Genomic DNA, 27,455 nt, shown 5'->3' on the forward strand with positions numbered 1-27,455 from the left:
TGGTTTTCAAGAGCATATTACAAAGTAACTCTTGTCAGCTGAACTAATTTTGCCAATATTGAGTACAGAGAGAAAATTTTCATATTATAGGAAGAAATAACAGATATAAAGATGATTATTCAGGGCAATTTTGAACATAATCACACTAATATGAACATCAAACTTGGTACACAAAACTAGACAAGAGAAGGATAAAAAAGATTTCCATGGAGGATGCATTTGACAGGGCGACAGAGAGCCAAGGCAGGCCCCCTTATCAGTTATGTCACCAGGCCCCCCCCCCTAAAAAAAGAAAAAGAAAAGGGGGTAAAGAAGAAAAAATGGGATAACAGAAAAGAAAAGGAGGAATAGAGGAAAAAAAGTGGGGCAAGAAAGGAAAAGGGAAAAAAGAAAAAAAAACAGGGGGGGGGAGAAAAAAATTAAAAGGGCTAACTAGAAAACAGTTAACTGTAGTTTGAGAGCCACAACAAGAAATACCAAAATAGTAGATTTTATTTAATCTTTACGTTTTCTCTTATTCAGACCTCCCCCTCCCCCCCCCCCCTTTTTTTCCTTTTTTATTTCCTTCTTTTCTTTTCTTGTGTCAGTGTCGCCAGGCCCCCCAGAGCCCAGGCCCCTAGTTTCTGACTAGGCTGACATGGCCGCTCGTTGGGCCAGGTATTTGATGAATGTGAATATAGTTTTATACACATGTAAGACTATTGCTTTTTTTTCTCAGTTTGTTAGTTTTTACTTTTTAAAATTTTTTTACAACCGACTTGATTATTTCACAAAAACAAGATGACAGAAAGAGGAAAATACAAGATGTATTTTCTTAAGATAATGAATTTGTGCATACGAACTTAACTAATTATTTTTGTCACTTTGTTACATTATTTTTTAGCATCATAAATCAGTTTCAAAAAAAATCTGTTTCACTTGATTTACATTTTCATCACTCTAAACTAGACTTTTAGGATATTTGTTGCAAAAAGGACATTAGTCCAAATTTTTTTTTAAAAATTTTAATTAATTTCAGTGGCGGAATGAAACCTAATTTAAGTTGAGGTAATTATCCTAATTGTGACTAGATTAGTCATTAAAAGTTTTGTAGAATTTAGTTCTGTTTTGAATGAAATAATCATTTTTTATTGATTCCTGAAAAGTTGCATTAGTGGGACTTATGCCCTTTATGAAATAATCGATTCAATTCAGATGCACCTGTCTATAACGATATTTTTCCCCCAAAAAACAAACACTGGTTTCAGTATGCAACATTTTCTATCTTAAAAACTATGCCCTGAATATGAAAAATTAGAAGATGGAAGCATGATGTATGTTTTTAATTTTTATGCTAATTAGAAAAACTAAAAACTACCAAATTAATACCTATTAACCCGTTCGAGAGGGCAGCCTGTGGAAGGTAATGCTCCCTATAGAGGGCAGAAGTTACACGTGGACTGTGCATACAGGCTGGGGCAATTTCTCCCGCTAAGCCTAATACACAATTTCGGAAAGTATAGATTACATAATAATGGATAAAATGTACACTTTACGCAGAAATGAAACCATTTCTAATTATGTGATTAAAGATATCATAATTTCAATCATAACCAAAAAAAATTAAATAATTGATATTTATCAATAAAAATATAAATGTATTGTATTTTACTTTTGCTAAAAGCATACTTAAATTAAAAACTAAATATTGATACAAAATTGGAAAAAATATATAAAATATTTCCATTTAACAGTATTAAATACTTGAAGAATGTTCTAATAATTAATATTTCAAAGGCGTATAAAAAATTTTAAAGCACTGATCAATGCAGAGACTGACATTGTACATTTTGCATCCATAGGCAGTGAAATGCCTTTTATAGTGCTTTGAGCAAACTACACATCTATTTCAAAGTTTTTTACCACCTTTTTCAGTGCACAGTTATAGAAAGTAACTCCAATAATTTATAGTAGCTTCACTGTCATTGTCAAAAGATCCATAGATGGACCGTTCATAACTTTAAATATTTCCTCCTCAGAAAGATAATGTGATCTTTAATCATAGCTACACAAATGGATCTAAGAGTAAAACCCATGCTAGACTATCTCATAAAATCCCACCCTAAAACAAAATCAAAACAATAAATAACCACTTCAAAATAAGTACATATTTTCCCTTTTCAACTGCTAGAACTGTTTATATTTACATTCACAAAAATCCAATAAATCACAGATACTTGACAGATCCCATTCTGAGGTCTGAGAAAGAAATACTAATATGCAAGAGTAATGTTTTGAATGGAACATGTATAAGTATCGCCATCTGATAGTCAATATTTCATTCCAAAAGGACAACTCAAATGAGCGTCAGTCGGCCCGCTGAGTAGCATTCGACCTAACGCAAGTAAGCGTCGTTCGGATTTAAAGAGCATCTTGCACTGAGGCATATTGGCGTTGTTTGTCCTGAACAGGTTAAAAAACAACTGTTTACTTTTATATATTGTGAATTTTTAATTACTTGGATCAAGTTAATATTTTTCTTCAAGAAAACTTGATTTTTTATGTGCACACAATATGTAGGGAGGAGGGGAATGTCGGCATCACACTGCATATAACAATAGTCTGTCCATAACAATCGTTTCCTAAGGTCTTGACAGTATTGTTATAGTCAAATTTTACTGTACATGAAATTAACTTCTGAATAACAAATATGGTGTAAATATTTTTTACTGTTTGAATGTATTTTCATTTTAATTATTTAATACCATTTAGTTAAATTTTGTCCGGCTTTTTTTCTCACCAGTCCCGCAAAAAACATTAGAGTGGGGTTCTACTGTATATAATTTTTGCATGCGTATAACAGGCATTTCAGTTCCAGTCATTTGTGGAAAACTTGATTATTATACATAAAAATTGCAATCAATAAAAAGCATTGAAAAGTTAGTATTAGCATATTAAGTGTCATAATATTAAACAGCTGACATTTGAAACCATTATTATGAGCTACTTACTTTTAAACTAATTTTAATTATTCCAGTCATGACTGAAACTTTGGAAAATTCAACAGTGCTAAAAATTTCAATCTTCTCAGAGAATAACTTCTGAATGTTGCTCATCAAGCTGTTATCAATTGTGCTAAAAAGAAGAGAATATATAACCGAAATGAAATTTAAATTCCTTAGAAAAATTAATAAGAGCAAGCAAATAATTTTAAATCATTTCTTATACATATTTTTTTTTTAAATCCTTGAAATTTCAAGCAAAGAAATTGGAAAATATTTTTTATCTGAAAAAGGACAAAAAAGTATCTTTATAAAACATACAGCTCTATACTTTAGAAACTGTTTTAAATAATATATAAAGTTAAAGAAGATTTTGGCAAAAATTAAAAAAAAAAATCAACACTGTCTTAGTTAGCAATGTGAAAAGGAGAAAAGAAGTCTTAGGCAATCTTGCACAAATATATGTTGGAATGACTGAGAAAATGAAATATTTCTAGTCTCATTACTAATGAATTCAGTTCCTATCCAAATAAAACTGGATGCTAACCTGGGTGCATAGGCATTATATTTTGCTCTTTGAGTTCTTCCAGTACTAGGATATGTTCGACGACTGGAGTCACTACTTCTTTCTTTCCTAACACCTTCTTCATACAATTGCCCTACCTCTGAATCTACAGAAGTCACATCTTCAACCACCCGTTTCATTACAGCTCTAACATTTCGAGGCTCTATAGCATTCAACCAGTCACGAGTTTCAACGCTTTTTCGAAGCATCTGAAAAAAATTGGAAACACAGAAACATAAATGTATTGTTAAAATCTGTTTTATGATAACAAATTTGACTAAGTAATGCAAGGAAAATCACAGAATCTTTTTCTTTGTGAATGAAATAAATGGCAAATAAATACTTGCAGAAAATATTAAAATATTTTCACATTTATTAGGTATAACTTCTTACATGCCTAGAATATTGTATTCTTTAAAGTAGTAAAGTATAGAGGGGCGTCCCTCGTATAACACAGTTAATTCGTTCCATGTAGCATTCAAAATGTGTTAGACAAGACTTTTTTAAAAATAACTTTTTAACTTATTTTTTACACTAACTAATGATGTACATAGTAAAAATCATGTCACTATGTAACCTGTTGTATCGAAACCGTGTTTCGTATTACATCGAAACCTCGTTATACGAGACTTAGAAATAATGTAAATCATGGGATTTGTACCGTGTTATATCGAAACAAAGTTTCATAAAAACAAAGTAAAAACTTATTAGAGTTGTTATTATCAAACATTAACAAAATGTATTAACACTTTCAGGTCTAAGCTATTTCCACCGCATATCTCCCTCTAGACTGGGGACTTTTAGCACTTTGCATGATGTTTTTTAAAATACTTGGATGATGTGTATTTTGATAATTTTTTTGTATAACATACTTCAAGATGTCTTTCTTTCTTAAAGAAGGAACTATTTGACTGAAATAAAAATCAATTTTTAGTAAGAAATTATCAAAAAAAGCATGTTTGAAACTAAAAAAAAAAGTATTGCAAATGAAAACATCATTTTTAACTATGAAAGTTTACACAGACTGAATTAAAAACTAACCTAAATCTTAAACAAATATCTGAAAATAGGTTTAAATTATAAACAAACATTATTTGATAAAATTTGCATTTGTATGCTACATTTCAAAGCACAAACTCGAATTTAAACCCCAATTTTATCACGTTTCATGTAGTTATCTCTACCTGGTGATGCCATCTATATTCTTTTCTGAAAGAATAAGGTTCATAGATAATATCTAAAAAGTCTAGAAACGTGTATAACTTGCACCTTTATAGCTAAGAGAGTAAATATTGGATCCAGAGAGAATCTCAGGCTTAGTTAAGTTCGCCAAAAACAGCAACCCGAGTGACACTCGGTCATAGACCTCAAAGTGATAAACAAAAATGAAATTCTATCTTTTTTAAACATAACTTTTGTGTTATAACAAACCACGAAGTAATAAATTCAAGTTTTGTAATGTGTAATATTGAAACCGTGTTATAGTAATCGCAAATTTGGTATTGTGTAGTATCAAAACCATGTTGTACAACAACGGTGTTATATAAGGGGCGCCTGTACATGAGTAAATTGTTGGAATTTCCATTTGTTGTGAGGTCTTAAAATAAAATGAATTAATTAAAAACAAATTTAAAGTGCTGGATCAAAGTTTTAAATGACCAGCAATGAGTGGAATTACTGATGGAGATTAAAATGAGTAGAAAATATGTGCAAGTAATATTGTTTCAAAGCACAAAGGAATATAAAAAAAACTTATCTTTAAACTTATACCATCACATCATATGATCACATTTAGTAACATTTACTGCATAGGAGAGCAGACAAACCAACAGATAAACATTCTAAACACTTTTTTTTCTCACCTGAAACATCTTAAGGCAGATACTTTGGCTGACTTTGATCCACAACCAAAAAAGTTGTGGATGCCAGTCACCTGGTTTAAACTAAATAAATATTTTTTTTAAATTTTTCTAACATTTTTAAAATTTCGTTAAAAATCTTACTTGTGATATATTCAGTCCTTGAACTCGAACAAAATGGTCCAATAGTTTCTAAAATGCAGAAAACAAAACTATTTAATTGTATTAACAGTTTTAATTATTACAAGAAAAACTGCAAAAGGCTCTTTTGGCCAGCAGCAAATTAATTAGGCACAAGAACTAAGACACACTATTATGATTTTTAGCAAATTTTTAGAAAATATTCTAATTATTGATAATTATTGATTTGAGTGACTAATAAATACAATAACATGATATTAATGAAGATTTTTAGAGGTTCCACTTCTTTTTCAAACGAAATTTTGCAGATGCGTCTTCTAAAAATACTCTAGAAATTGGAATTAAGCAAGAAAATGCTATACAGAACACAAAAAACAAAAGGAATAAAAACTACAGTTGGATTTTTTTTATCCTAACAGTCAATCAGAAGATAAGTGTATAAGATGTATATAATCTTATAAGATAAGTATATAAGATGCTACTATAAGACTTAAAGTGAAATCAGTAATTCAACATCAGAGAAGTAAGTGCTGAACATCACATAGTTAGTATTTTAATATGAAGTTTTCGACTCCTTAGCTTTTAAAATACATCTTTCTTCTTTAAAATCATGTTCAACCTTCTAAATAATTTTATATCACTCAGTACCTGAGTGCAAATCAACATACTTTGACTCCAAACTATTTAAATATCTCCTATAAATGAGTTGGAAATGTGAGACATATGGCATGCACGTTTCTAATGCATTTTGGGGTTAAAATATAAGATTTATTCTATGGATATATTTCATGCAATCAAGAAATATTCATTTTTCCACACCATTAACTGAAAAAAATTTAAATGCTTCAAAGATATTGAAATACATGAATTATAAATGCAACATGGAAATTGAATTTATCATATGATTTAACCAACATAGAACAAGTATTTGGAACCAAAACAACTGAAATGATACAACAATAAGGAAGAACTTACTAAGAGCGATTTCAATGAAAAATGATCACATAAGCTTTGTACTAAACTGTAATTAAAGTGAAAATCTAACAGTGATAAAGCACAAATTCTAAAGAAACGAACTTTTTTTTTTTTTTTTTTTGAGATTCTGTACTTTATCTGCATGGGTTTTTCACTTTAATCATAAGAGTGATTTATTCAAGTGCACATTTTTTTAATCTTTTCAAAAAATAATGCATGCAAGGAAGGGAAAAATATCTGCATCTAAATTAAATTTATGAGAATTTTAAGCAGAAATACTAACCTGTGCAGACTTTTTTGTCCTCAAACATAATTCAGAAACTGATGTTAATGGTTCTTTACCATCAACAGCAAAGTTTTCATCCACAAGAGACACCTAAACATTTAAAAAGTTGAATTTTCAGTTATTAAGTTAAACTATAGAACCAGTGTCATAATATAACTTAGTTTTCATCTAAATAAAAGTGCAGGTGGATATTGATTTATTAATTAGCATAGTATTATGAAGCATACCAAATTACCATGAATGTTAAATGAAATAACATAGTTTAACAGCTAACACACAATAATAGACTTGTCATTCACATAATTTTTATTGTTGATGAAAACAAAATATTTAGTTCAAATGATACTACTGCCACAAAACAAGATAAAATGAAAATTTGAACCAATATATCTCTTAATATAAACAAAGAAAAAAGAAAGGGGCTGGAGCGAAAAAGTAGAGCTTACAAGAGCAACATACAAGAAAATGCAATGAATTTTTATATAAGGAAATATTTCAATTTAAAAAAATCACTAGCTTTATCTTACATTAATCTTAACTTTCCAACCCCATGCAACTTGAATCAATCAGAATTGAACAGAATTTGATGCATAAGATTACAAAGTCATTATCTGTGGATGATAAAATGAAAGCAGCTGTATTAGAGACAATATACTGTAAATATTCCGAAAACAAATGGCTCCATTAATACACAGATGGATTGCAGAAGACCGATGGAGTTGGTGTGTGTTGGTATGCATTCAAAATTATTTTCATTCTATACCTCCCTTGGTAAATTCCAAACCAATTTTGATGGAGAGGCAATCAGAATTATGACTGAACAAATACTTAGTTGATAGATTAAAATTGAAGATATTATTTTTTCTGACTCCCTTTTGGCCATTCAAGAAATTGCAGCCCATAATATAGCAGATCAAAAAGTATTGAGAAATCAGACAAAATGCTCAACTCTTAAGTTTAAAGGGAATGAATGTCATCTTACAATGGATTCCATCCCATGTTGGAATCTTTGGAAAAGAATGTACTAATAAATTAGCAAAAAAGGGAACAAAAATTTTACAATCAAATAACCATGAAGTATCCTTCACATCAATGACAAGTAGAATTAAAAATACTGCAAAGAAAAATTACAACACCAAACTTCATGAAGAAATTAAAAGAAAGAAATGGAGGGAGGCTATTTTCGATATTCCAGATTCTCCCAGATCTGTTGCAGTTGCAACATTTCATTTGGAAACTGGTCACAATTGCCTTGCTAAACACCCTGCATTCCATTGGCATATATAAGAGTCCCAACTGCACTTTATGCAATGAAGATAAAGAACATCTAGTCAATTGCTCTTCTTTGAATGAAGAAAACCTTTGTGACCGATATTGGCATGCCAGGGAGATGATGATGTTGACATTTAGTGACTAAATTATTTTGTATTTCATGTATTTATACTTATATTTTCTATTTTGAATCATTGTACATTTCCTTATTGTTTTGTTGTTGATAATTTTACTGTTTTATACATTTTAAAATTTGTTATCAAAGTTTCTTTAATTCAATTTTTTGTTCCAATCTCATGTATATGCGATATATGAAAGCCCATGATGTAAAATCAAGTGTTTTTGCAATTTAAAAAAATAATTTAAAAACCATTAATCTTAACTTGAAAGCATTAATTCATGCTTTAAATAAAATAACAAGAACTTTGAAGACCTGTAAAACTTAAGATAAACCTATCAACAAAAGAATTAATTTTCCGATATGGCAGCCCTTTCTTTCTTCTTTTTTTTTTTACTTTTAATAAAAAATACATACAATTTGAAAAATCCTGCTTTAAAAGAGTTGGTAAAGTATTGATTTTTTTCAAGTAAAGGAAGTACAGTTAACTCTTGCTAACTTGAAGTCCCAAGGGACTGGATAAAATATTCGCATTATTGGTAGTTCGAGTTATGGGCAGTTTCCACAACAGTCTAAAGAGTTTGGGACCCAATAAAAACTTCGAGATAAAGGAATATTCGAGTTATAAACTTCTAGTTATCGAGATCTGACTATACATGTTTTACTTACCAAAACACAAATAGATGATTGCTCTAAATTTAGACAAAATCTTGACAGTAGTAGAATTAACTGAGGAGGGGTGGAGCTCTTTTCATTGCTAGAACAAAATTCCTAAAGAAACATTTACAAAAACATCAAACTCTTTTTCTCAACACAAACATATGTACTCACAATGTCAAATAATTTTAAAGACTAAGTGAACACATAAAATTAAATAATTAATCTCATCAAAGTTTTGGAAACAAACAGAAACTTACAAGATGAATAGGGTAGATTATCTAATAGGTAGAAATTTTTGCAAAGAATCATTGTACCTTTCGTGACTGGGTGCTTATGCAATAAACATCAACTGTTTTCATCTTCATATTCTAGATGAAATGTTCTAAAAGAGCAAGGAAGAGAGGTAGCAAAGCAAAGCTTTGAAACAGATGCAAGTACCTACTCCTATGACTTTGCTTTGGTGCATGTGTTGACCAATGTAAGAAAAGAGGCATCTAGTGGTAAGTCTTGAAGCACATCGTAAAAAAAAAAACAGAAAAACTTTTGAACTCTGAATATGTTCAGAATGCTATGAAAGATTGAGCTGTTACAAAAGAGAAAATATTTGAACATAAGAGAACACTGCTCTGAATTTCTACTCCAAAACACAGTAAGGAGGTTTTACGGATGGAGGATCAGGTGTTGAGCAAAGTAGAGGCCTTTGAACTCTAAAGTGATCAATTCCTATCAGCAAAAAAACAGGGTAAGCAGGCTAAATGAAGCAGAAGCGAACTTCAAACTAATGCTGGGCTTCAAAAAATTTAAATAATACTCACCAGCTCTATGTTTTGTCATAAGACCATCAAGATGGAAAAAAAAATACTCTCATAAGGAGCATTCAGTTTATCATTGTAGAGAAAAAAATACACTGAGGTTTTAGTAGCATATCAGCTGATAGTTAAATTATCATGCATGTATCCTAAATAACACAGATGGCAACACTGTATGCAGGGATTCAGCACTGGTGTTAAAAAGTGTTTGACACATGGACACATGATATATAGATGTACACATGTGCACATTTTGGGGACTACTGCTTCAAACTAATTATTTTCAGTTAGGTGTTTCACTGTTTTATGTCTAAGATACTTTCAAAAGCTCTAAAAAAAAAAGATCACGACAAGAATTATTTTAAGAACATGCTCATGTTTTAAAAACATGAAAATATATTAATTGTTACAATTTAGAACATACAGGATGATCCAAAAGTAAGTAGACTTTTTAAAACTTAATAATTATTGAACTTTTTACAATAAATCGATACAGTTCGCTCATAAACTCTCAGAAACAAAAGATATTTTTGTTTAGAATGAAAAAAATATACAAATTTTGCATTAGTTACATTTTTGACTAAACTGTGACACTAAAGATTAACTAATGGAATAATATTTTAGCTCAGCTCATTTTGATCAATATAAGTGTTTCAATATAACAACTGATCAATGTACTTCCCATTATTGAGAGTTACTGTAGTCAGACAATGGACACACACAGCACTGTGTTAAAAAGCATTTCAGAGGGTATACCTGACACATGATAGCATTTCATTTCTTTTAACTGAGTCGGATAAGTTGCAATTCTCTATGCACATGAGAATTTAAATAGCATCGCAACCACAAGTCACAAGTGTAAGATCCAGAGACCATGAAGGCCATTCATCCAGAAAACATTAACAAAGGACATGGCTGTTTCCAAATGTTGACTTCAGAAGTGTCATAAAAGGAGAATCTACTTGTCGAGGCACTGCATCATGCACACTGAATGAAATGGTTGCCTCTCTTAAAAATAGTGATGATTTTATTTTGTAATATTGTTTCATATCATTCGCTTATCATAGAAAAGACTTGAAATGCATGCATCATGCAGCTCCTCAGAGAAAAAAGGGCCATTCATTCAACTATAATGCTACCTATTGCTCAAAAATAGCTTTTTTTTTTGCCAAAAGATTCCTTCATATTCCTGAGAATTTTTAAGCAAACTGCATCGTTTTATTTTAAGAAGTTCAATATTTATAAGGTTTTGAAAAGACTACCGACTCTTAGATCACCCTGTAGAAAAGAAACGATAACACAGAGAGTATTCAATAGAATATAATATGCATTCTAAGTTTCTTATTGCACGCATTTGTTCTTGTTAAGATGAACTGTAAAGCTATTAGCAAGATAAAATTGAGAAGCAGAGTTACATTTACAATCTTTCTCACTAACAATCAAAAGGAGAAGTTATTAAATATAGTAAAGAATTAAACAATTACCTCACAGCATTTGTTTATGTGTTTCAAAAATGCTATCACAACTTCTTCACGAACAAACTTACTGCAGAATTTTTCTCTGAACTGTACTTTCACAGCAAATGTAATATCAGGCTGAATAAACAACTGTAAAAAGGAAAATCTATTACATTACAAAAATACAGTTAACGGAAGATAAACAAGCACATAATACTAAAACTAGAAACAAATTACTAGAAAAAAAGTTTTCTCAACTATTGATTGCTATTTTCTATAGTGTGTATGTCATGTGAATATTCTATTTCACAAATGACATTGTTAAATTTATATATGCACTGCAATTAGATTTGGGTTTTTGGAATTAAATGATTTCTTTTCATAATTATGTGTAGATCGTCGTCTTTTTTTCCTTCTCATTCTTTTCCAATTTTTCACTCTGCCATTGAGATGTACTTCGGTTAGTCGAAAATGCACATGCGTTTTCTATCTTTTTCGTCTTTACAAGGTTATTGTCTGTTTTCTAAGAATCTGTGGGGAGCTGGCCCTTCTAGCAATTTCACAAGTAAGGAACCCATCTTTCCCACACTACATGTATTTTCGGTATCACCTAAATTGCGAGTTTTGTGTTTTGCTCTAAAAAGGCTAACTTGGCGATATGCTTATGGTGTTAGTGGTTTTTCTTCCATTCCAATTCCTGTTTTGACTCACGCTTGGCGAGATGTCTAATTATGGTGACCTGTCTCGTTGAACAGGAAAAAGTTGTGTTTGTGTCTTCTCTTGGAGTTTTTTTCGAACTTGTAGGACGCCTTTCGGCGTCCTGGTCCAACAACGGACCAGTAATTCGTGAGTACCCGTTCCCCTTTCATTTTTCCAACTTTTCTTTGCTATCCTAAATCCTATCCATTAATAACTTTTTTCCTGGTGTTAAACTTAAAGGTGATGTACTTGTGACAATGTTTACCCCATCATATGTATTTTAATGTTTGATGCTTGAATTCTGAAACTCTTATAACTCATGATTTGCTCTGTACATGTCTTGTAGGAAATAAACCTCTTTCCTTTAAACCTTTGCATCTTCCTTCAATTTGGTTGTGTTTCAAAATGTTTTTTTAGATGTAGATTTAGCTATTATTTTGGGGGATATCAGGCGCCAGCAGATTCCGTACATTGAAACTAGGATTACCGCACAAAATTCTGCATTTGTGAATTTATATTTAACTATGCCATAATATGATGTTGCTTTTAATGTTCGTCTTTTATGTCATGGCCAAAAACCAAATAAATAAAATTACAATTCACGAATAATTCACCCTTTTAATAGCACTTCTATCATGACAGTGTACCCCAATTTTGCTTTGAAAAAACATGCTTTTGTCTATGTTAGCAAGCTAAAAATACTAGAGATCTGATACTAACAAATAGATGTAGCTCAATCAATTTCATTGATATAATGAAATAACTTTATTTTTCCTTCCACATACTAGTAATGTAATTTTTCTTGTGTAAAAATGCAGTGCGATTACAAGAAAAATGTTGCCACCCAAGGGCAAAATAATGAAAACACATACATATTTTTCACTTGTGTGCAAACGTGCAAGAGTCCTTCACAGAAACCTTTCATTCCCATTCTGCTTAGCAAATGAAATGTAAAAAAAAAAACAGCAGGTGTACAATTTTCGGCATGAGAATATAAAGCTTTGCAATGAAACTAACATACATCTACTAATTGTTAAAAGGACAGCTCCTTCAGTGCAAGAAATACATCTCAAAAGCTGCATTTTTCTTAGATAAGAGGTTGTCCAGAAATGGTGTCAAACTCCGAGAAAGGGGGACTCCTGAAGTTGTGTGTTTGTGTGAAAGGGAAAGAGATGGGTAAGAAGAAGTGAAACGTTATACAGTTTGCTTAAAAGAAAATTATTTAAAAGCAGATCTTTTCCCTACTTAAAGTTTATTTTTAAAAGACAAAAATGCAATTTTCTTCTGAAGATTTTATTTTGTACTCTCATAAATTTTTATTTTCAAAAAAAAAAAAAAAACCTTAGGTGCAGATAAAGGTTTAGATGAAATCCTAATTAAAAGTTCAAATTTAAAAGGCTTATAATAAATCTTTTTATGTGTGTCTTTTTTTGTATTCATTAAGTAACAAAATTAGCTAATTCTATCTCAAATTTTAGAATATTACAGCTGTAGTTGCTATTTTATATTAATGTATAATTACTATTGCATACGTTTTTTGCAAACCTTATTCTTATTTCATACAAAATAAATACAAATTTAATCATTATAGCAATGCACATAAATTTGTATGCGATGTGTATCACTAAAAGATAAGTTTTAAAATAAAATTCAAAATACTATCTATAATTTAATGCTTTGTTTCTGAACTGTAAGTACATGTTTGTGTAACACAGCAAGGTACATATGTTTGAAATACAAGCGAGGAGAGGAGGCAGTAAGGTGAAGTGTGACACTTTGGCACAAAGGAGGAAAGGAGTTCAAATATGTAGAAAAAGAAGTGTGCCATTATTTATGGACAGCTCTTAACTCTATTTTCTTGCAAAAAATTAAGTCCTTCCATGCAATTCTGAAACAAGCGTATACATTTTTCACTGAATATTTGCATTATATTGTGCTAGTACCATCAATGTACACAACAATAAAAAGTTAATGAGTTTTAATTATATTTCCATTGTTAGAACCATTTCCAAACTTTAAAAGACCCACTAAAATAAACAATTTTGAATAACTCAAAAAGATAGTTTCCTAACCTGTAATTCAGATTGTACAGATTTTACATTATTTGAAATCTGTTTCTCGAACTCAGACAATAAATCTGCCAATCTATTTGATCCCTCTTGACTAACAGTTTTTGGTGCAGCAATACTCTGTCGAATATTAATCATAGACGCAGAAAAACAATCCTTGAGTCTTCTTAAACTATGATTACACTTGTCCTGAGCAGCTTTTGAAACAATTTCAATACCTCTCCTAAATGGAAAAAGAGAAACTAATGTTACACAAAATGACTTTCATAGTCTTTCTTTTCATTTTAGTTAGGCACGGAAAAAGGATTAATTGTGACAGAAATAATTTTAGATAGGCAATTTTTTACATATTTCCAGTCAATCCTTCTTCAGTTAGGTTTTGAAGCCTTCCAGAATAGGTCAAAACTAAATACACTCATAAATCATTCATTTAGTCAAATCAGCACACATCTATAAACAGTTTCAAGAATTCAGTTTGAAACTTGGAGTTAGCAATTTAGTACAGTGCTTCTTCTCTTAAAATGTAATTATTTAAGAAAAAGTAATGATTTTTTTTCATAATAAACAAAATAAATTGAAGAAAAGTAAAAAAACTCAATTTGAAATCAACTTGATAATGTCATAATGGAATAAATCATCCCTAGATTTCTGAATATTTTCAAAAAAAATATTATGCTTAAGGGCAATAACAAGATACTGCTTTCTCTGATGAAAAAAAAGGGATAGTTTTCTGTAATTATCAATCCTCTCCTACTTTTAAGCCATTCTTCAAACATATTTACCAAATTCATTTGAGACAGTAAAGCATGTAGAAATTTGGATTGTTTGAGAAAATTTAATTGCTGAAAGCATTTTTGACCTAGTTTTGTGGAAGAAAAGGATTTTCTACTTTTATATCCAACTGAAGAAGGCATTTAGAGCATTACACAACATACTTCATATACATGAAAAACTACGTGTTTACTGAATATACTTCATATGTCTGCATAATTTTTTAATCCAAAAAAAAACCTAGAAATGTTCCAAAATTTAATACATTTCACATCATAGTCAGACAAATTTCAGCAAAAATTAATAAATATGTAAACAAATACATAAAGCAACAGATTAGGGATGCATCGCTCATGAACGAATGGGTCTAAAATAGCAAATCCTTAAAATGAATGGGTCAGAAAAATTTCCTAAAAAATGATCGACCATTCTTTTGAACAGTAAACAATTTGGAACAAAGTATTGATGTGTGTATTGTTTGTACTTGTTAATTGGGGGGGGGGGGGGGAATTTTAATTACAATAAGAATCATCTTCAATTTTTTAACTCTCAATCAATCACAAATTTCCTTTTTTCCAATACAATATAATATATATTTACTTCATAACATTTTTTATTTCTGCTTTTTTCATTATTTTTATTTACTGTAGCAGTTCATTTGCATTTTTTCAATAAATCCATTAGTAATATTTTGTGTAACTTGTTTAGGTTACTAACAAAATGTTTGGACTTTTCGCTTCCTATCCCAAGCACCTGTTGAAATCCTTCTTAACAGCTTTCCGTAAACAATTTTTCAAAATTACTTTTATCTATTTTCTGGCGATCCTTTTGTCTACTATCTATAACATCCCTATTAACTGTCATCTTTGGTTTTCTTTTTAACTACCATGGCGACTCCTCAGTTTCAATTTTACATTCAGTATTCATGAGAATTTTGATAGGCATTATTACTGTCTAATTTTTTCCTTACTTTTCTTTGCTGCTTTTTTTTTAAAGTTTGTTTGTAATCCCATTTAAGATAATTTTGAAGCTGACTAATATTCAGGTGAGTCCTGCTTTTGAAATTAAATTATGCAGTACTCCAGCTGAGTTACTAAAATTTTTTTTATTTTTTGTTATATATATCTGCATATGACATATTCATCTGAACTTAAATAAAATATTTTTCAATTAATTTTAATAGGCATATTTACTTACTTTTATGTAATTTTAGTTGTTTTTCCCTTAGGGAATATTACTGATCTAATGAAACATTTTGAATGTACGTGAGTATGTCTTACAGAAAGATCATCTGCAACATTTTTAAATGAACAAGTTCAGTGTAAGGGTTAAAAGAATGAACGATTCTCTGATGAACGGATTATTAAAAAGAATAACATTGTTCATCTGTAAAATAGATCCACTTGACTCTCTATCTACCAATGACCACACAGCAGCAGCTGAACTTTCACTCATCACATACAGGGTTTTTGGATAGAGTGACAGATTGCAAGAATTGTGCATTTTTAGGGGAAATCTCATGCATAAAAAAAGTGTCATTTCAAAATCACGCTAAATCTCTTTCCAAATCGCTGTGTTTTATACAATGAAGAATATTCTGAATTTAAAACCTTAGACAAAAACGTTCAAACAAAGAAAAATTAGCAGTAAACAAGTAGATTAAAACTTGCAATGCAGTATAATTGATTTATATGACATTTAACAAGAACAAAAACAGTGTTTGTATTTTAAGAGCTGATTAACTTTGATTCAACTTTCATTAAAAAGTATTTCTTAGCTGAATAAGCAAAAAACTTTTAATGTAGTGAAAATGTGTGAATAACATGAAGTAGGTGTGGAAACTCAGAAAATTTTCTGTCATCTTTTGAGTATGAATCTGGTAGCAAACTTCATCAATGCAAAAACAGGAGGTAGTAATACTTTAGTATAAAACATCAAAATTCTCTGTGGAATAAGTGTATAAAAATTCATCTAAATTTTTAAAAATCTCACTCTAATTTCAACAGAGGTTGAAATGTTCCGACCCATTTTTTTCCTCTAATGGGAACTCTGACTTAAAGCAACAGATCACATGACTTGCTAATCAGCAATCACAAAGGCAATAGGGTCAAGTAACAGCACAATTAAATCAATAAGTTCAAAAAAAAAAAACAGAAATCAGTTGGAAATTGGAAAGATAACAGAAATTAGAGGAAAATGAGAAAGAATCTGAAAAACCTGGTTTTATAGAAGAATTTCTTGTTTGAATATTTTATTTTAATCCTGTCAATCCTGTAATTTTTTTAACAGGTAAAAAATTAAAATCTTAAAATGAAAATTATGTTTCATAAAATTCCATATTTTTATTGGAGGATGAAATTTTCAAAAAAGAGTTATTTTTAAGCTCCTCAAAAAAAAGTAAGGTATAGTATTTCGATACATTTATTCTTCTAAACATATATAGAGTATTAACACTTTTCTATTTTTCTAGCAGGTATTATTAGCTTATTCATTATTTAAAACTGAAATGAAAAAGTCCTCTTTTTTCTTTTTTTTTTTTTTTTTTGAAAAAATGAAACTGAGTTCTGATGAAAATTAAAATGACAATCGCTTTTTACCCATTTCAAACACAAGTTTTAAAATTCTGCAAAAGTTTCATTACAGTATGATATAATTTACAAATCATGTTAAATTCATCGCAATAACAAACTATTAGGTTTTAAGAACATTTAACCAAATGTAGTTGGATTTTCGTTCTCTAATATTAATATATAGATAATGTTTCAACTATGCATAAACTTGTACTTACAAACTAAAATCAATACGTGGAAGGAGACGATTGATGGCTTGAATACGTCTGTAAAATCTATCTAAGGCTCTTACAAGAATTGCTGCATCATTGCTCATAGTCTGAAAAACAAAACATATATTTAAACGCATAAAAAATTTTTATTCCGGCTTTCAAGACTGAACTGAAACTGAAACTAACATATGTTTTTGTGTATGAGCTGAAAATTTTTTGAATGCTTTTAGCGGTTTATTTAGAAAGTGTCATCTTATAATATGGATCTGCTGATGTGTGTGTGTGTAAATACTGCAAAATGCAGCACTTCTTATTTACGTAGCTTATACTTATTTTAAAAAGAAATTGACTTGAAATGAAGAAAAATGATTTAGTTTTGATTTTTTATATATAATTTTGCTTGTTTGTCGGATCACAGCCAAAACAAATGGGGAGCAGCCATGTTGTTGTTAGAGATTTTTGAAAACATATTCACTTTCAACTTAAAATTTTCCAGGTAAGATTTTACCCTGCTCATAATTCAAACAAAATATTTAAAAATAAAACTAGCACAAATTAACAAATTGAAGGCTTTCTGAAGAAAAAAACCTGCTTTCAGCTTATGCATAGATTTGCTTATGTTTAGAAATACACAAAACTCTATGCAGTAAACAGCAATTTCCCGTCATTACTTAAATCAAATATGTGGACAAAAAGAAAGATGAAAGTGTTATGCATACAAAGTATGATTCAGAAGTTTCAAGACTGATCTCAGAACTAGATATTTATCAGATATTTAAGTACAGTGCACTAAAATTCTTCACAACATGATCCTTCAGCATGAACACAGCGCTGCCAGCGGGACTTCCATGGTTTGTAGCCCTTCTGGAAATCCTCTGGCAGCACGCTGTCAAGGGCTTCATCGAAGCCTGCTGGACTGTATGTTTTCTGTTGATGGAGTCTAATCGCTTCCTTTTTAGATCTGTCTTGATTAGGAGAAGATGAAAAAGTCACTTAGAATCATGCCTGGCTGTAGGGTAGATGCGCCAGTGCCCCAAAGCAGAATACTGCTAAATTTGCGACGTACGTCGCAGAACATATGCCTGAGAAGCAGAACAATTCTGTTCAAATGTGAGAGGAAAATTGACAAATTTTCTGCAGAAATTCTGCAAATTTCATTGAAAATCTGCAGAAACCGCGGTGCCAAAAATCTGTAGAAACCGCAGTGCCGAAAATCTACGGAAACAGCAGTGCCGAAAATCTGCAAAAATTGTGGTGCAGAGAATCTGTAGAAACTGAACTTCTTAAAATTAAAAGAAAATCTAAAACTATCTCAAATTACGATAATTTGGCGGAAAGCTCGCTATGTTGAATTTGATTAATCCTTTGAGGACTTTCCCAATCGATCTTCATCATTAGAATTTCCGCCATACACGTATGTTTTGGAAACATGCCAACATTGAAACACGTCCGCCGCCGGAAATTGCATGTCTTGTTTGAGATTTCAATCCTTTTGCATCCAAAAATATTTCAATTGTTTTGAAGTGTTTTATTATATGCAACCCAACCTCGACTCATTCTATTTATTATTTCAGTAATTTCTTTATTTAGTAACATTATTTTAATTGCTCCTTCATGCCATGTAAAATTAACCAAAAAAAAAATCTGGTTTGGCACCTAGGTTCGGATTTTTATAAAATTTTGTATCTTTGCTCTTTCTATGCATTTTGGAAAGCATATAAACTATTTTTGGAAAATCTCAATCGGTTTAGGTTTGACACCTTGTTAAAGTTTTTTTGATTTTATAGTTTTTCGTGATCAACAAATTTTCCAAATTCTGTGCTCTTTAATTAGTCATTTGGTTGAAAGCTGTGATGTTTCCGAAAATATTTCATTTCCTCAGAAATAAATAACAACAGTCCAGTTAAAAAAAAAAATAAACAACTTTTATATGAAACGATTTTGATTTTTGCCACCCAATTTGTGGAAAATGTCACGTTTTTTCGCGTACAATGCTTGAAATACTTGCAGAACAATTTTGGTCAAATGATTTTACGTTGCAGAACATCGTAAAGTATTCTGCTTTAGGGCGCCAGTGTTCTCACGTTAAACTTGGCCAAAACTGCATCATTGGCGAGCGACACGTGAGCAGGCGCGTTCTTGTGGAGGAGAATCCAATCGCCCTTGATCGCCAGGTGGACGTGGCTGAGTCAATCCCTCAAGCGGCGAAGCACTCCAGCGTGAAAATCTTTTTGCACATCTCCCACTTTTCGACCAAGGTCAATGACACGCACTCACGCAACAAGCGATGAGCACTCTCCAGTGTTCGGAAACCAACTGCCGCAGCTTCTGTTCATTCCCACACACTCCTCACTGCTTCCCCAGCCCACCGCACCAGTCCACTAGCAATCCCCTTCTCGAAAAAAAAATCAGTCTTAAAACTTCTGAATCACAACTTGTATATTTTATGCTCTATTTCATACAATACAGTAAATATTCAATCAATGTGATACTCTAGTATCTTCATTCTTTACCAGCTTTTAATCAAGTAAGCTTGATTAAAAGCTGGTTTATTTAATTATGTAAAGTATAATATAGAACAAGATTTCATTTTAAATTTAAGCAAACAATACACAACAGCGTAAAAAGTATGGGCTATGCAAATATGCTGATGGCAGAAGCATCACATAAGGCATGCATAAAGGGACAAATCAAACTTTGTTGTACTCCAGTAATTCCAGAGAAAATATTCTGAGTTGATTATTGCTGAACAATAGAAAATACCTGTCAATTCTAGACAGAGCTCTTCACATGAAGTTTTCTGAAATTGTCAAAGAATTCAACATTTTTCAATCAAGTATCAAGTGCATACACAGAATATTTTTTTGTATTACTTTCTTCCGTGGATGAAGCAGTGGACAACCAAGTCCACTTCATGTTCAAGACCAGAGATAATTCGCATAGCGTATAACCAGAAAAAAAGATAAGCCAATACTACATCAGATAAGAATAACCAATGTGGAAAATACAACATATGTGTGTATGACTATGATGTAGTAAATCTTACGTTAATAATGGGTATGGCAGCAATGCTTTGACTAATATATCTCACTGCCTGTAATAGTCACAGCCTGTCTCACTGCCTGTAATGTCTCACTGTCTGGTAGACTTCTAAACATATCAGTTAGGATGATTGAAAATGCATTGCTTTGTCTGATGAGTTACAATTCTAGTCAATAAAAGCTGATGATAGGGCTTTGTTATGGCAGTAGAAACCATGAAGTCATGGGCAAAAACTATTACCAAGATACTTTTCAAGTTAGTGTTAGCTCATTAATTGTGTAGGATATTTTCACACGGCAGGACTTGGTCCTGAGAATAAAGTGATACAGTCACTGATTACACAAAAAAGCATTTTCAAACTTTTGCAGTCACAACTTTTCAATTATCTACAAATTCTGATAATTGGGATTTCAGCATATTCCTCATGTGATAAAAAAACCGAGGATCATTTTCGATATAATGCTCAAAAATGTACAAGAATTAATTATAGACACACAACCATTGTAGTCTTGTACATTCTTTGTGTTAATTTTCTACATGTTAAACCTCTAACTGGTCTGAATTGCACCACTATTTTGAATTATATTCTTTTAATAAAGGACATGGACTGAATTTTTGACTAAGCACTTGCAAAACTGGGGTTCTTGCCTCAGTAAAGAAAGTTTTAGCTGGCATAATCGACTCTTAGGCTACCAGAAGTAATAAAGAATTTATAGCATTAGAATTACTTTCACTACTGAAATTTGTACTCTCCTGCTTTTGAATAATAATGTTCTCGTTATTATGGATAAATACTTCCCCCTTCAGTGAAGATTTTGCAAAATCGCAATAATTTAGTTGATACTTTTCAATGAAACATTTTTTTTTTCTCAAACATCCATTTAAAAAAATTTGAATACATGTGGTTAACATCTTATTTGGTGATTTTAGAATAACAGATGAAGCAATAAGAAGCAAAGAAGTGCATGCACTAAAAATAAAAACTGGGAGATAGCTAACACAAATAATGGCAGGAGCAACTTTTTTTTTGTTTTGTGCATGAGATGGTTGTAGCAGCCTGAGTATATGCTGCAGTAAAGAATGGTTTAGAAAAACTTTTCAATAAAAGTAAACTTAAAGGTTGAACTTGGCTTGCATTTTACTCAAAACTTTTATTTTGTCCCTTGTATGCATCCCTTTGTTTCTCACTACCTCCAGTTGTGGATCTACTTTTAATACGGTTGACAATTTTGAATGCTTTGTTCATTTTTTTAGCATAATTTTTCGAATTTAATATGCAGCTAAGAAAAAATTATTAAAAGGGAAACAGCAAGTAACAATCATTAGCAGATATTGAAAACTCTAAGCATATGCATAGGGTTCTTTTCAATTACTAGATTTATCTCCTGCTGAAGAGTTGATCTCTTTAAATTAATGGTTGAATATTTGTATCATAGGTGCATTAATGAATGTTACAAAGCAAAAGCTTTTTTTATAATCTCGTTTACAACTTGTAAAAACGGTAAAGAATGTTTAGAAATATAACTTGCATGGTTCTTAAACATCAGTACATGAAACTTTTGAACTCTTAAATTTTAGTGAACATCAAAAAATTATGTAAACTAACAGAAACTTACTTCCAGTGCAATTCTTGCTTCAATAATTTTAAAATAGAACTTCATGGATTCATCTACAAAATCTTCCAGCTTTTTTAATGGGACATTAGAGGTGATGTTTTTATACCTTGAAAAAAAAAAAAAGAAAATAATTGTTTGAAGAAATCTATTTCATAATAAAGTGAAAAGCTGTTTACGAAACAATCAGTTGTTTACAGCAATATATAAATGAAACAATACCGTAAACCGCGGTTACTTTAGACTAACGGGGTAACTTTATAAAAACCTGTTTTTTATTTTTGAACCGTTCTGGCGGGCTTAATTTTACAATTGGCGACCCCTGGTGGTCTCAGGGTTTCAAGAATCACTTTTCAGAGTGCGCTGACACCGCCAATTGATTGAAACACTAAAATGGTTTTGGCGACACTGATTTATGTGGGGATGGGGTAACTTTATTACAAACCACCGAAACAGTCGTTTTAGATGGAGAAAACACGTTGTTACCAAGTAACCCCGGATGATGGGGTAACATTAATAAAAAAAATGACCCCCCCCCCCCTCTCTGTTCAATATATCAAAGAATTTCAAACGGCAATTTAAAGCTGAGATGTTAAGCTATCGTTTGGTTCAAGAATTGTTGAAATATCTTCAAAAATGAGGGTGCTACAACACAAAATATGCGAAACCTGTATCAAAGTAACCCCGGTTTACGGTAATTAAAATCAAATGACCATAATTTCATTAATCCTTTTATGAGGTTGTTCTTCCATTTAAGACTTTTAGGATGAAGAGGGAAGCAAAAGGAATCGGCTTACAGGACTACAGTTTTGTGCTGTTAAACCAACTTTTTTAGGGGTAAAATCACAAAAAAACAGAAGTTCAAGTTCTAACAACATTACAATTTTTGAAAACATGAAAAAAAATTTTAAAGGACTAATTCAGGATTTTTACAATAATGTTTATTTTTGTGAAAACTTTATATTGGCACTATATTTTAGCAAAAAGTAATTATCAAAATTCTATTTTTGTGCAATTTTTATAGAAATTCTTTGATTGAGATCATTGAAATTGGTTTGTTTACTTTTTTCGGGGGGGGGGGGGTAGTTCAATTGGAAAAGTACAATATCCTTTAATGCAGTGGATCCCAACCTGGAGACGATTTGGAACCTCAAGAGGGTGATAAATTTGTGAGGTAATACGAGGATGATGAGTATTTAAAAGATTTAAAAGACAAGATAATAATAATAAAAAGCCAGACACTATTAAAATTGAAAATGCAAATGAAACCGATTGTTAACAGTTCAAGAAAAGAATCACAAGTTAAAAAGAAACAATATAAAGTTTAGGAGTTTCCTCCTTCAATCTCTCTTGGACCTTAAAAAAATATTTCTTCAATCCTTGCAAAATTAATGAATTTTCAAATTATCATTTTTTTTTAAATACTTTTTTTAAATGTGTTAGTGTTTTTAACTAACCCTTATTTCAATTTGAAAAGGAAATAATTTCATAAAAATGAACTTATGTTTTGAAAAAGTATGTCGATCTTATTTAAGTGTTTACAGTTCAAATACTTATCAGTTCGTTTCAAAGAAAGAAAAAGGGAAAAATAAAACGTAAAAAAGGTTTTTTATTTATTTATTTATTTTTTAGATTAAGAGTGATTGGATGAAATTGCTTTACATACATATATCATATACACTAAGGTGCTAAAAATACTTTTTTTTAATTTTTTTGTTTTCATTCTTTTACTGTAGTCCTTTTCATAGTGCACTGGTATGGCAAACTAATGCAAAATATATCAAGAAAAACAAAGGAGAATCGCATATTAAGACTGAATATTGATGAACAGCTCTTGGTTGCTTTTAAATTAGTCAGGGAGAGGAAATGCTATGGCAAATGACATTGCTGAACAGTTAGATAAATGGGCACCTACTGAACTTGAACCTGTATGTGTTTGGATATGACATCAAGTAACACTGGTATTAAAATAGGAATATATTTGACACTGGAATATCCAGGAAAACAACTACTGTATTTTGCTAGCTGGTACCACAGTCTAGAAATTACTTTCTGCCATACTCAAGCAATGCAAGAGACTGTCCACAACCAGTAGACCACATGTAGTGCATTTTAACCAATTCCAGAAATCATATTCAATATTAGACCACTCTAATTTTGAATGTGGAGGAGAAAAGTAGAGGAGCTGACAGCCAATTAGAGCAATATGAAATCAATAGTATTTATATTATAGAATCTTTCTTCAAGAATAAATTATACTTGATTAATTTTATTCATTTGCTTAAAACTTCTTCAGTAGTTATTTAAACATGTTTAACATTTTTTTCCTTTTAATTAAAGGAGTATCTGATCAATAGTAAAAGCAAGGTTCACTTACACTTTTTTTCATATTTTAGAACATCCTTCTGCATTTTTAAAAATATTCTGAATTCTTTGCTTCTTACCTTGAAGAGAATATAAGAGCACTAACGATCCTTTTTTTATTTTATTTTGAAACAGCTCAGTCCATTTTTCATATCCACAGTAAAAAATTGAAAAAATGTGGGCAGACATGCGGGATATGAGCAGGGCTTAATTCCACACAAAAGAAGTGGAGGAGTCTTAGAGTTTTCTGAATGGTGTAAATTAAGCCAAGGATATGAAAGTAGATTTCAGATCAACATTGGTGCCATTTCTTGCCATTGGAATATAATTTTGTGATCTCTGCTTTTGAAGGCATTATTAAGAAAATATTGAGTTTTAAGACATCATAAATGTTATAAATTGCATTTTCAATGCAATGCTCCATGTTAATGTTTGGACACAGCTTAAATCTCTGTGCCACACTAATGTCAATATTTATTTTAATTACTTAAAAGCTATGAAAAACATGAAACCAGTAAAAAAAAATTGTTGATAATCAAACAAAACATTTAGTACTTCAATACCTTTCATCTTCAACGGAAAGCTGCCTTAAAAATAGTTCCCAGTAGGATGCAATAACTAAAGAAATATTATTGAGAAATGTGTTATAACTAAAATCAACAAATTCAAGAATATCCTAAAAAGAGAAGGAAAAGAATACATTTTTAATTTCAAAGTAGTGGCTAATTGAGCAATTAAAATTTTTTCTCAATACAAAGATTCAGAAAATGTTAATAAAGTGAAAATAAAAGAACTAAAAAAGTATTTTGAAATAAATCATATACCCTAAATTGTTTAAGCAAATATTAGTAAAACTTTCAATCATAACTGCACTATTTCAAATGTAAAGTATCAAAAATATATTTATTGTTAAAGGTCAAAACTAATAATACCATTTGATTCTCTACCATATTGAATCTTTATGAGAAAGCTTCAATAATTTAAGATTAAGGTTCTTCTAATACATAAATAGAAAGCATAAAAACGTAAAATAAAAATTTGAACCTAATTATTTTACAAAATAATATGATCAGAAAGAAAATTAACCATTATTTTATTTCATTATGTAAAATACAATTGGATCAACATGAATCAAAGTAGCAGCTTGCGGGGGGAATTTTTCATGTATCGAAATTTTGATACACAGAAGCAAGCTTAATTTCATCATAATTACTACTAAAATATTAAAATTAAATTTAAAAAAATTAAAACGAAACTCCATTTCTAATTTATTTGCAAATTACATTAGATGAAAGTTAATAATTTTAAAAAATAATAAGAAAAATTTGTTGTGCTTTTAAATAAACAGTAATACAGACATTGGCTACAATCATCATACTAGCATTCTTAAAAAATAAAAAAAGAACTATGAAAGTCTTGTTGAATATCCAGTTTTACAAAATGTTCTCCAAAGAAGTTTTTGAATCCTCTAAAAACTTCATCAGAAACATTTTTTTTAAATTGAAGTTCAGGACGTAATGCTTGAAACACCTCTTGCATATCATTTTTTTAGAATTTCACTGAAGCTTAACAGATTTAGGAATGAAAAACAAATATCACATTTGAACTAAAACATCTAATATTCAAAATTAAGCAATGGAAGTGCTTAACTATTTTTCAAAGGGAGCACAGCCCTCATACACGAAATGTTTTCATTATCCAACATAAAATCAAATTCACAATACGCATTGTTAATAAATTATAGATTTACTAGTTTCTTTTCTGATATGAGAGTTAAATACCTGACATTTAGTACAAGTTACGGAGGTACTGATCAAAGTAAAACAAAGGCACTTAACAAGTTGCATAATTTTGTTTGTCAAAATAAATGCCAAAAAGACTAGTTTTGAAAACTTTTAATGAAAAGAAAGAAAGAAAACAAAGTGGGAGGACAAGAAAAAAATGGCATAAAAAACTATTGTTGGGGCAAACCTAACCTTGCAGGGTCATAAGTAGGTCTGGGCTTGCTTAGCCTTCACAATGCTGCCAGGTTACATTTGCTCTAACTATAGTCATATTATGAGAAAAGAAAAAGATAGTCGCACCATAAAAAAATTACTTTGAAAGACATTTCTTGTATGCAAACACATTTCCTAAAATATTCTATTCATTAAACATTTGTCATAAATTAATCATAAATTGATTGCATTTCAGAATCATAAGGGAATAGCACCTAAAGAGCTTGTTTCCTCTTGAGGATAATCATACATATCATTACAAAACAACAATCAAAGTCAGATAAACCAGAAGGGACAGGGCAGACTTCAATTCATAAAATGAATTGATACTTTCATGATTGAGCAGTCTGTAGTGGCAAAAAATGATATTGTACTAATATATGCGGGAGAGTCAGGAGAAATGGGACACCTACATTTATGTCTAAATAAAATATCAGAATTTATTTATTTCTATTTTTTTCTCCAGTTCGAGTACCTATAGACACATGTGTAACTCTGCACTACTGGCCATTAAAATTGCTACACCAAGAAGGAGTTGTCAGAATGAAACAAAAGTTTGCACACCTGATGGCAACATTGACACTAGAAAACAATTACAAAATACAAGCAAAATGATCATTTATTACTGGAAAAATCTCACATGAATGGAGGTTCAAGTACCCTGTTGCGCCACCTCTAGCATGAATGTAAGAGTCGATGCGGTCAAGCATTGAGGTACAGCAGTTTCGTACGATGTCCTATGTTTTCTCGTACCACAGTTGCTGTAAACGTGCCACTAATTCAATCAAACTTACAGGCTGTCCAATTTACCGTCTCAAGTGATCCCAGATATGCTTGATTCGTGACAAATCAGTTCATCGTGCAGACCAGAGAAAGTGATAATGTGGAAAAGGAAGTCCCTTGACACCCTTGCTGTGTGTGACCGAGCATTGTCATGTTAAAAAAATGACTCCTGGAAATCCCGTCATGAGTTCCAACACAAGCGTATGAGTTTG

At 30.8% G+C, this 27,455-nt stretch overlaps 1 protein-coding gene across 2 annotated transcripts in view; it reads right to left on the reverse strand.

Annotated features, from left to right (window-relative positions):
- The window catches only part of LOC129219378 (vacuolar protein sorting-associated protein 51 homolog), a 231,071-nt gene that overhangs the window by 17,604 nt on the left and 186,012 nt on the right, over positions 1–27,455 (reverse strand). For both annotated transcript variants that reach the window (XM_054853753.1, XM_054853754.1), the window contains exons 9-18: positions 25,027–25,139; positions 22,103–22,208; positions 17,451–17,551; positions 13,895–14,114; positions 11,151–11,273; positions 8,867–8,968; positions 6,805–6,897; positions 5,550–5,597; positions 3,529–3,755; positions 2,991–3,114 (exon numbers count right to left, since the gene is read on the reverse strand). In XM_054853753.1, coding sequence (XP_054709728.1) covers positions 2,991–3,114; positions 3,529–3,755; positions 5,550–5,597; positions 6,805–6,897; positions 8,867–8,968; positions 11,151–11,273; positions 13,895–14,114; positions 17,451–17,551; positions 22,103–22,208; positions 25,027–25,139 — 1,257 coding nt within the window. The remainder of the gene's footprint in view (positions 1–2,990; positions 3,115–3,528; positions 3,756–5,549; positions 5,598–6,804; positions 6,898–8,866; positions 8,969–11,150; positions 11,274–13,894; positions 14,115–17,450; positions 17,552–22,102; positions 22,209–25,026; positions 25,140–27,455) is intronic.

The sequence above is a fragment of the Uloborus diversus genome, chromosome 3 (genome assembly GCF_026930045.1).
Source record: "Uloborus diversus isolate 005 chromosome 3, Udiv.v.3.1, whole genome shotgun sequence".
Lineage (NCBI taxonomy): Eukaryota > Metazoa > Arthropoda > Arachnida > Araneae > Uloboridae > Uloborus > Uloborus diversus.